The sequence below is a fragment of the Physeter macrocephalus genome, chromosome 7, assembly GCF_002837175.3.
Source record: "Physeter macrocephalus isolate SW-GA chromosome 7, ASM283717v5, whole genome shotgun sequence".
In the NCBI taxonomy this organism is placed as follows: Eukaryota; Metazoa; Chordata; class Mammalia; order Artiodactyla; family Physeteridae; genus Physeter; species Physeter macrocephalus.
In genome coordinates, this window is record NC_041220.1 from 132,060,447 (window position 1) to 132,071,476 (window position 11,030).

Genomic DNA, 11,030 nt, shown 5'->3' on the forward strand with positions numbered 1-11,030 from the left:
GCATGGCACGGGGAGATCAGCTAGGTGGTTTGTGACCACCTAGAGCGGTGGGATAGGGAGGGTGGGAGGGAGGGAGATGCAAGAGGGAAGAGCTATGGGAACATATGTATATGTATAACTGATTCACTTGGTTGTAAAGTAGAAAGTAACACACCATTGTAAAGCAATTATACTCCAATAAAGATGTTAAAAATGCCTTTCCATCCTATGATTTTTGTTATCTAAGTATATACATATTTACTTAGTTCTTCCTTATGTAAATACTAAGAACATTAATATTGTCAAAAAAGCTACACATTTTTTAAGCTTTAACAGCTGGTAGTGAGGACTCCTCTGGCAGTCCAGTTAAGATTGCATGCTTTGGGGCTTCCCTGGTGGTGCAGTAGTTGAGAATCTGCCTGCCACCGCAGGGGACACGGGTTCGAGCCCTGCTCCAGGAAGATCCCACATGCCGCGGAGCAACTAAGCCCGTGCGTCACAACTACTGAAGCCAGTGCACCTACAGCCCGTGCTCTGCAACAAGAGAAGCCCGCGCACCGCAACAAAGAGTAGCCCCCGCTCGCCGCAAATAGAGAAAGCCCGCGCGCAGCAACAAAGACCCAATGCAGTCAAAAATAAATAAATACAATAAAGAAATTAAAAAAAAAAAGATTCCATGCTTCCACTGCAGGGGGCATAGGTTCGAACCCTGGTTGGGGAATTAGGATCCTGAATGCTGTGCAGCACAGCCAAAAAAAATTAAGGAAAAAAAAAAGTTGGTAGGCGACAGATTTCATAGGCAACACTGGGGTGTTGCAGTGTCTGTCTCCTCTCTGTATACATATCTATATGTATACATACATTTTAAAGTAAGCTAAAAAAATTAGTCATTATTTTTGATTAAGAGGTTTACCAAAAAAAGCTTATTACAGATATGTTTTGGAAAAATTGATAAAACACATATGGTTAAAGAACAGAATTTATAATAAAATGTTTAAAAGTGTATTTTCGCTCTTCCTTGGTTTGTCTGAGTTGGCTTGGCAGACTGTGAAGCTATGAAATATTCATATTTGCTGAATAAACGAATGACTGAATTGTTACTAATGTTCTCCCATAGTTCTCACACCAGAGAAGAAATTAGAAGATTGTTGGCTGTCCCAATTTGCATATTTGTATACAAAGTGAAGAAGAGGTAATCATATCTCTTTTCTTCCTCAGGGAGACACGATATAGAAACACAAATAAATAAAATGAACTAGCTATGTTACCCCCAATTTCAGATTTATATCATTTCTTTTCTCCCTTTCCTATTCATTTCCCCTGTCTCCTAAAATAAAGCTCACAGAGTAAATGATACTTACTGTCTGTGTAAATGAAGTTAAGACTGACCAATATGAGGAATGTCAAAAACGCTACTACATTTTTACATTAGAAATCATTAGCTAACAAACTTTTCTGGAAGAAAAATAACCATACACGTTCAGTTCTGTTGCTAATAGCTTAAGTCTCTTCACATTGAACAGAGGTCAGAAGGGCCTATTATCGGCATTTTAGCAGCTTATCCTTTTCTTGGAGAATATGTAAATATTCAAGAAAGATAGCCAACTGGAGGGGGGAGGTTATTAGTATTAAAATGTAAAGAGTAGGTACCTTTGGCCAAAGTTTGGAGAAAGTGCCATGTTGAAAGATTTTACCTTAAAGAAGTAAGGTAAGTTAGATTTTGAAAGATCTGGAAAGTTAGATTTTCTTTTTAAAACAGGATAATAATACTTGTATTTCATTTGTCTACAGTGTTAGTTTCTGAAGTGCTTTCTCTTACAGTCTCATTTTTTTTGTCAGATATAATTCTAAAATTTTCTCTAATTAAAAGTTTTAAAAAATAATCACTGTTCTATAGACATAAATATGAACATAACTCTTATTACATGGAAATCAGTCTGTGAATGACATGGGAAGGAATTTAGAGAATCAAATGAAAAATTCTTTAAGAAATGGAAATAAGCTAAGCGCCTATCTGCAATTTAACTGTCATGTCTGTATTATTTGGTCTCATCGTTGTATTTGACACTAGCAACCATTTTCCCCCTCCTGCCTATAAGATCAGATTTCATCCATCCTTTAGTTTTTGTCATCTTGGATTCTCTTGGTTACCAGCCTCTCAGTGCTCCTATTCAGTCTCCTCCAGTGACTCTTCTTCCTGAGCTCATTCAACCAACGAAGACATTTTCTAAGGGCCTGTCCTTAAAGACTCTTTTTCAGTTTTTGAACAAACAATTTTGAATACCTTCCATGTCCCAGGAACAGCGTTGAGTGCTAAGAATACAACGATGAATGATAGTAAACATGAGTCCTACTCTCAAGGAGCTTGCAGTCTGCTGGGGAGGAGATGACACTACAGAAAAAAATTTCAAAAAGAGTTATTTACAAATTTTGGTAAGTGCTATACAGGAAAAAAAATATAGCATATATTAAGAGCAGTACAACAAGGGGACCTAACCCAGTCTGGAGGCTAGGGAAGGCTCTCAGAGGCAGTGTTGTCTGAGTAGTGATATGAAGAATGTGCAAATGGCAAAGTATGTGCGGAGACCCTATGTGGGGAGGGAGGATAACGTAATGTTTTCAAGTCACCTCAAACTCAACTCATTATCTTTTATCTGGACTACTGCAACGGTCTCCTAACTTGTTGTCCAGATGCAAACCCATCTACCCTAATCACCAGAAAGCAGGGTACACCACGTTCAAACTAGGAGCAGAGAGTAACAAACTACATGGATCTATGAAAATCAATAGGACTGCAATAGTTCAATGCCCATGCAGTCTCAGAACTTAAGATTCCATTTAATACTGCTTTGAGTAATAGCAAAAACAAAACAAAATAAAACCCCAAGCAAATGAAAACCTTCCCAAATTCTTAAATATCAATATTTGATAAATACTGAAAATCGTGTAAGGTAAAAATGAATCACTACAATTATACATTAAAATACATGACAGGGACTTCCCTGGTGGTGCAGTGGTTAAGAATCTGCCTGCCAATGCAGAGGACATGGGTTCAATCCCTGGTCTGGGAAGATCCCACGTGCCACAAGCAACTAAGCCCGTGTGCCACAACTACTGAGCCCACGCACCGCAACTACTGAAGCCCGTGCACCTAGAGCCCGTGCTCCGCAACAAGAGAAGCCACTGCAACGAGAAGCCAGCGCACGGCAGTGAAGAGTAGTCCCCGCTAGCCGCAACTAGAGAAAGCCTGCGTGCAGCAACGAAGACCCAATGCAACCAAATAAATAAAAAATAAATAAATTTATAATTAAAAAATAAATAAATAAAATAAAATACATGACAGCATTTTAGAAAGTGCATAATTTATTACAAACCAAATAAATAAAAAATAAATTTATAATTAAAAAATAAATAAATAAAATAAAATACATGACAGCATTTTAGAAAGTGCATAATTTATTACATGTGAATTAATAATAAAACGGATACTTGGGAACGTTAAAAATGAGTTACGAGTAACAGATGTAAAATTCTCAAATTCTGGAACCTGAAATATTAAAATTCTAGCAATTTCTTAAAACTCTTTCTCATGATTAGCATAGTTTGAAAACTGTTACGCTCTTCCAAGGGAAAAAGGAGGAATTAAAAAATAGACACGTTGATGAAGGCAATGTGTTCTTCCCAGCTGGCTTTATTCTCTACTGAAGCTCAATATAGGATTACCTTTTCTTTACTTACAGGAAGCTGTTCTGTTTTCCAATAACCCTCAAAACAGAATGGAAAATGCTTATGCAAAACGACACAAGCCTTAACCATTCTATGCAGGTTTTACCATTTTAATAAACTTCTAGTCCAACAGCTTTCCCAAGTCTAAAGTTCTGTGAGTGTACTATGAATATTTTTAAATATTTTCCAGATTCATCATGGAGGCTGCTTTTCTTCTCTGTACTGTAATCGCACTGAGCTGCAATTGAAATAAACAATCAGTAAGTAGTTATGTTTTCTGTGGAAAAATCTTAGACTAATACAAAGTATAATGCATCACAACTTACAATTATTGAAAATAATCTTATTGTAAGGGGTCTTGTTAGAGGTCACTTTTTGTGTTCATTTCTCTTTTACTCTTGAGACTTTAAAATGCCTGTATTACCCTAGAGATATGCATGTCAAATATGGCATTCCATAGCTCAGTAATACACTGAGAATTCCAAAACATATTTTACAAACGAATGAAAAACATCTAGATAAAAGTTAATCAGGAAAGAGGCTGGAACACAAACTAAGTGTGAGCCAGCACAATGCAGGGCTGCTAATAAAAAGATGATGACAGATCACAGTAAGTCTAATAAGAAAATAATCTTTAACTATTAAATTGGAATTGATAATACAGACACATGGTAAAAGATACCTAACAGTACAAAAGAGTATACAGCATAAAGGAAGACTTCCCATCTCTGTCCTTCACTCCACATCCCTCTTTCCAGGCAAAACCACTATTTCCAGCTTCTAAGTATATTTCTTGAAATATTCAAAGTGAGAATGCATGCACATATTTCCTCACCCTTTTTTATTTAAAAGACGATAAAGTACTGTACACACTTTTCATATTTTTTTCCTGCTAAATGATCTACCTTAGAAATAATTCCACACTAAATCTACTTTATTCCTCTTAACAGCTGCAAAATTTCCCATGTATGGATATTCCATAGTTTAACTGGTTTCCTATTGATGGGCATTTAGATGGTCTTTAATCTTTTAGAATTATAGGCAATGCTGCAATTAGTATTTTTAAGTGCTTCCTTGCACAGACTTGCCCAGGTGCAAGTACACCACCTGCAGAATAAACTCTTAGAACTGCTAGGTCACAGGTTAGGTACGTTTACAACTGTTGAGAGATACTGCCAAGTTGGGTGCCAAAGAGGTTGTACCAATACACACTTATGTCAGCGATGTCTGCAAGTGCCAGCACAATGTATTATCAAACTTCATGATCTGACAGGTGAAAAATAATATGTGATTACAGCGTAAATCTGTATTTGCCTTTTGGGTGAGGATGAGTTGGGCATTTTAAAAAAATGTTTAAAAGCCACCTGTCTTTTATCCTTTATTCACTTTATTGTACTGTAGCACTTTTTTTTTGTTGATTAGCCTCTCTGTGTGTGTTTAGGATATGAGCCTTTTGTCATATGTGTTGCAAATATTTTTCTGTTTGTCACTGACTTTACGACTTTTCTATGCAGAAATCTGAAATTTAAATAGTCACATTTATTAATTTCTTTTCATAGTTTCTAGGTTTTGTGTCCTGCAGAGAAGGGCTTCACCACACTGATTTTTTAAAATCCCGTACTGTCAAAAGAACACAGTGTGGCATTCAATAGTTTAGAATGATACACTTGGAACATCTAACTGTTGTCCAGAGATGGATGAAGAAGATACAGAAAAAGTTAATCAGAACAGCACATTTCGAGCATGACTGAATGACTACACTGCGGGGCTTGTGCTGAACCAATGACATGATTCTGGGCTGCCCTGGTAAGAATGACAAGTGAGAGACAATAATAATCCTTTAATGCAGCAGTCTTTAACCTTTTTGGCACCAGGGACCGGTTTCGTGGAAGAGAGTTTTTCCACGGATGGGGGGGGGCGGGTGGTGGTTCAGGCGGTACTGCGAGCGGTGGGGAGCGGTGGGGAGCGGCAGGTGAAGCTTCGCTCGCTCGCCTGCTGCTCACCTCCTGCTGTGCGGCCCGGTTCCGGGGGTTGGGGATCCCTGTTTTAACGCCTTTACTTCATTAAATATCAAGTCCTTCCCAGGATATTATTTTCAACAGGAGTTTCCAATTTTTGGAAGAAAATGGGAAAATTAGAAAGGATTCAGAGAAGGCAAAGATAAAGATTTAAAAAGACTGAATATATGTCTTATAAAAATGTTTATGACTTGGACACATTTAAAATAGAAAAAAATATTAACTCCAGGGAATAAATTCCTTTTTGTGTATGGGAAAAGTGCTGAATGATTACTTTCCATCTTCAAATGAGAACAGAAAGGAAGGAAAAGAACTTAGGGAAAAATCTGTGAAGTGGTTCCTGACAAAACATTAAAAAGAAAGCTCAGGGCTTCCCTGGTGGCGCAGTGGTTGAGAGTCCGCCTGCCGATGCAGGGGACACGGGTTCGCGCCCCGGTCCGGGAAGATCCCACATGACGCGGAGCAGCTGGGCCCGTGAGCCATGGCCGCCGAGCCTGCGCGTCCGGAGCCTGTGCTCCGCAACGGGAGGGGCCACAACAGTGAGAGGCCCGCGTACCGCAAAAAAAAAAAAGAAGGCTCACAAGGAGAATGGTATAATCTCTGCCATTAGGGAGTTTAAATAACAGGAGAAACATCTTTGTTGGACTGCCTAGGTTTAATTCTGTCAGGAAGGAGACAACTAGAGGTCAACTGGATTATATCATTAAGGTTCTGTAACTGTACCCTTGTGCAGGTAGTTGATTTTAACTACCTGCATTTTCTTTACCACAGTCCTTGAAAAAGGTAAACTTGAAGCTTTAAAGACTGTGATATAGAAATTTAATTTCTATATATAAGTATCTTATTTACCACTTAATGACTATGCTAAGTGCTTTGTATGTGCTAATTCCTTTGATCTTTCAATAACTCTCTTGGGAAGGTGTTATTATCTTACATTAAACATGAAGAAACTGAGGCTTAGAGAAGTTGAAATTGCCCAAAGTCACATGGCTACTTAATGGCACCAGGCTATCTGCCTGACTCCAAAACACCTCCTCTCAAGATACTGTCCCATACACCTTGGCTCCTATTACCTTATAATCTAAATGAATAAATGAATTCTTGAATAATTAATTAATTCATCCAGTAATCCATAATTTCATAAGAAATTAAACTTACATGGTAAAACTATAATTACTTTCAAGAGGGAAGAAAATTGAAGGGCAAATTATGATTGGATTTTCTTTAAGTGCTATGCCATGTTCATACCAGAAGTAGATTTCAAAAAAAATCTATAAACATCATGAACACAAACTGAATTCAGTATTTAGAGTTAGTCACTGCTGTAATAATATCTAAGAATAATGTTAATTTTGATTGAAACAGTACCTTTATAACCAAATATTATATAATTATTAATATAGTACCTTGGTTGGTTTTTCTCTATCTATCTATCTATCTAAACCGTCTGTTTCAAGCCTATCTTTATTATCACTAAACTCTTTTCATTTTGATCCTAACAGGAGAGACTACTGCTCCTACTTTAGAACAAATGGCCCATTTCATTTATGTGATACTGTGCATTAGGAGTAATTGCCCCTTATTATTTCATTGATGCCCTGCACTTTTTACTCTATTTCCCATTGGACAACTTTTATATGGTATTTTAGATTTATATGGTCATATATAAATGTGCATTAAACGAAGTTAAACCTATAAGCTAGGTAATTTTTTTCCATTTAAAAACTGCAATAAAAACAGTGCAATTTGAAACACTACATTCAAAGCAATGTCATTTACTTCTGAATCTGTCAATGAATACCTGCCTAGTTTTAGACAGAACATAATTCTAGAGCAGTGCTGTCCCACAGAACTTACTGGGGTGACAGAGTTGTTCTATATTACGCTGTCCAATACGACAGCCATGGCTACATGTGGCTTTTGAAATCTGACTAGTGTGACTGAAGATTTCAATTTTAATTTTATTTAATTTTAATTTAAATAGCTGCCTGTGGCCAGCAGCTATCATATTGGACAGTGCAGTTCCAGATTTAGGTGTCAAATGGAGGAGACTGATGTTTATTTCTGTTTCTGAAGTTTACTTTTTCAACCTTAAACATTAAAGAGACTAATTTTAAGTAGTTTAATCAAATAAAAATAAAACTACTAGTTCTCTGGAAACTTTTGAGGAACTTTTCTTATCTCTGCTCTACTCAGACTATTGTTATTCAGGGATAATGAGGAAGCGCCCTACCTGCTGGGAGGCTGAAGCAGCTCTCTGTTCCGCCTCACTTAGTCGTTTCTGAAGTCTGTTGGATTTTTCCTGATGCTCTAGAATCAACTTTTCATTCTATTAAGGGGAAATATAAGACAAACAAGTTAGAAATCCATATGTGGCACTGAGATGTTTTATGGAATAATCAATGAAAAATCTGGACATCATTTTACCACTTACAAAATGCAAAGATAATATATCTCCAAATTTACATTTTTCAAGTCATGAACTTCAAGGTTCAAAGCTGGTTTTACATTATGACTAAACTGGTTCTCCTCCCCTGACCCTCCACCACATGCCACCAAAGAAAGTGAATTAAATCTAAAAGCAAAGTGAATCTGAAGTTAAGACCAAGGCTTTCAGTGTGTGATGTGTTAACCTTGAGATGCTACATCACTGCTTTGGAATCACCTGGAGAGTGTGAGAACCCAGACCTGGGCCTCACAACCAGAGCATCAGTAGGGGTGGGAAGGTCCTGAGAATCTGCCCTTCTATCAAGTTCTTGGCTCATGTCGATGCTGTCTGCTAGCGCATTTAGAACCACTGTGTTAGACAAGCTTCCAGGGGCACTGTGACATAGTGTACGCATTATTAAGGTCAAGAAACAGAAAATATTCATTCTAGATATCCTGATTTTTACAGAGTTAGACTTATCCTAAATGATTTATATGCTTACGGTATTATTTAAAAGGGGAAGAAATCAGTCTACATGTTTCCCAATACATGTATATACTCCAGAAGGTATTAGGGTGAATAGCATTATTAAGGCATTGGTATGGGTTGCATTATGTCCCTAAAAAAAAGATGTTGAAGCCCCAACCCCCTAGTACTTATGAATGTGACCTTATTTAGAAATAGGGTCTTTGTTGATGATTAAGTTAAGATGAGGTCATGAGGGTGGGTCCACATCCAGTATGACTGGTGACTTCATAAAAAGGGGAAATTTGGACATAGAGACAGACATGCACAAAGGGAAGAACACATGAAGCCACAGGGTGAATATCATCGACAAGACAAGGAATGCCTGAGGCCACCAGAAGCTAGGAAGGAGGCCTGGAAAACATCCTCCTTCAGAAGGAACCAATTCTGCTGTCTTCTTGATTTTGGACTACTGGCCTCCAGAACTGCGAGACAATGAGTTTCTGTTGGTTAAGCCACCCCAGTCTGTATTACTTTGTTAGAGTAGCCTCAGGCAACTACATAGGCATCATGAATATAAATCTGTCACAACATGGTGTCATGCAGACAAGTTAAAAGAATCTATCAATTAAAAAATGTATTAGCCTTCTCCACACTTACTAGCCTAAAACAAAGTTTTTGCACATGTAAAATTGTTATACAGTTCTTTGAACTAGGTAGTTCCCATGTCATAACATACAAGTGATAAGAATGAATGTCATGCCTAGTAATACAAAATACTGAACTAACAGTATCCTGCTAAAATGTGCTTATTCTATTTCTTATTGTGCCCCAAAGCAAAATTAAATTGTATGAAGAGAACTATATTGGCTTTTCCAATTTACCAAGATGTTTAAATACGTAGTCTTAAATTTAAGAGACACATCATTAACACTAGAGAAAACCTGAGGAAAAACTGCCATCATCTATAATAATCATTTTCATAGTTATAATCAGACTATATATACATTTTACTAGGCTGCTACCATAATGGTTAAGGCACAGTCCAGCTTAGATAAAACATAATATATGCAACTGTTCTTTTTTAATCGATCATTTTAGTTGCTTTTGATCTTCCAAAATAATTAACATTACTGTGTTGAATATTTCCCTTTAAATTTTTTCAAATTTTAAATTATTTCCTTAGAACAGATTCCTGGAAGTGGGAACAACATCAAAGAGTTTTTGAAAGGCTACTGTTTAATTGTTTTCTAAATGGCTCATGTCAATTTACAATGCTATAAAAGTGAAGTGTAATGACTTCACTATGGATCCTATAGAAGGCCACAGAGAGCTAGTGGACCATACAGCCTGTTAATGAAATTCCAACAAATACCTTCGAAGCTTGCTCATCAAACAAAGAACTAGAGTTCTAGAAAGTTCTAGTAATAATCTGGAAATTGTTTAAATTTTTTTCTTCAAAGGAAAAAAAATGATAAACCCTTGCTATATTTAGTTCTAAAGCATTAATCTAAATGAATGTTTTAATATATTACAGTAGGAAAAAAGTATTTTCTACATGTCTTTTGTGATGGATTAAAACAAAATTGGAGGAGGATCTTCAAGACGATGGTGGAGTAAGACGTGGAGATCACCTTCCTCCCCACAAATACATCAAAAATACATCTACATGTGGAAAAACTCCTACAGAACACCTACTGAATGCTGGCAGAAGATCTTAGACTTCCAAAAAGGCAGGAAAATATCCATGTTCCTGGCCGTGTGGCTGACAGGGTCTTGGTGCTCTGGCCAGGTGTCAGGGCATAGCTACTGAGGTGGGAGAGCCAAGTTCAGGATATTGGACCACCAGAGACCTCCTGTCCCCACGTAATATCAATTGGCAAGAGCTCTCTCAGAGATCTCCGTCTCAACGCTAAGACCGAGCTCCACTCAACAACCAGCAAGCTCCAGTGCTGGACACAGAATGCAGAACAACTAGTAAGACAGTACACAACACCACCCATTAGCAGAGAGGCTGCCTAAAATCATAATAAGTTCACAGACACCCCAAAACACACCACCAGACAAGGCCCTGCCCACCAGAAAGACAAGATCCAGCCCAACCCACCAGAACACAGGCACCAGTCCCCTCCACCAGGAAGCCTACACAACCCACTAAACCAACCTTAACCACTGGGGACAGAAACCAAAAACAATGGGAACTACAAACCTGCAGCCGGCAAAAAAGAGACCCCAAACAGTAAGTTAAGCAAAATGAGAAGACAGAGAAATATGCAGCAGATGAAGGAGCAAGGTAAAAACCCACCAGACCAAACAAATAAAGAGGAAATAGGCAGTCCACCTGAAAAAGAATTCAGAATAATGATAATAAAGATGATCCAAAATCTTGGAAATAGAATAGAGAAAATGCAAGA

General features: G+C 37.6%; 1 protein-coding gene across 2 annotated transcripts in view; it reads right to left on the reverse strand.

The window, feature by feature from the left end:
* SCLT1 (sodium channel and clathrin linker 1) overlaps window positions 1–11,030 on the reverse strand; it is a 286,704-nt gene that overhangs the window by 23,593 nt on the left and 252,081 nt on the right. Inside the window, exons 20-21 of one of the 2 annotated variants that reach the window (XM_007112647.4) lie at window positions 7,957–8,052; window positions 3,468–3,943 (exon numbers count right to left, since the gene is read on the reverse strand). In XM_007112647.4, the coding sequence (XP_007112709.1) occupies window positions 3,881–3,943; window positions 7,957–8,052 (159 nt within the window). In that variant the 3' untranslated portion in view covers window positions 3,468–3,880. Of the gene's footprint in view, window positions 1–3,467; window positions 3,944–7,956; window positions 8,053–11,030 lie in introns of those variants that run through there. The other variant, XM_055086225.1, reaches the window with a different exon arrangement.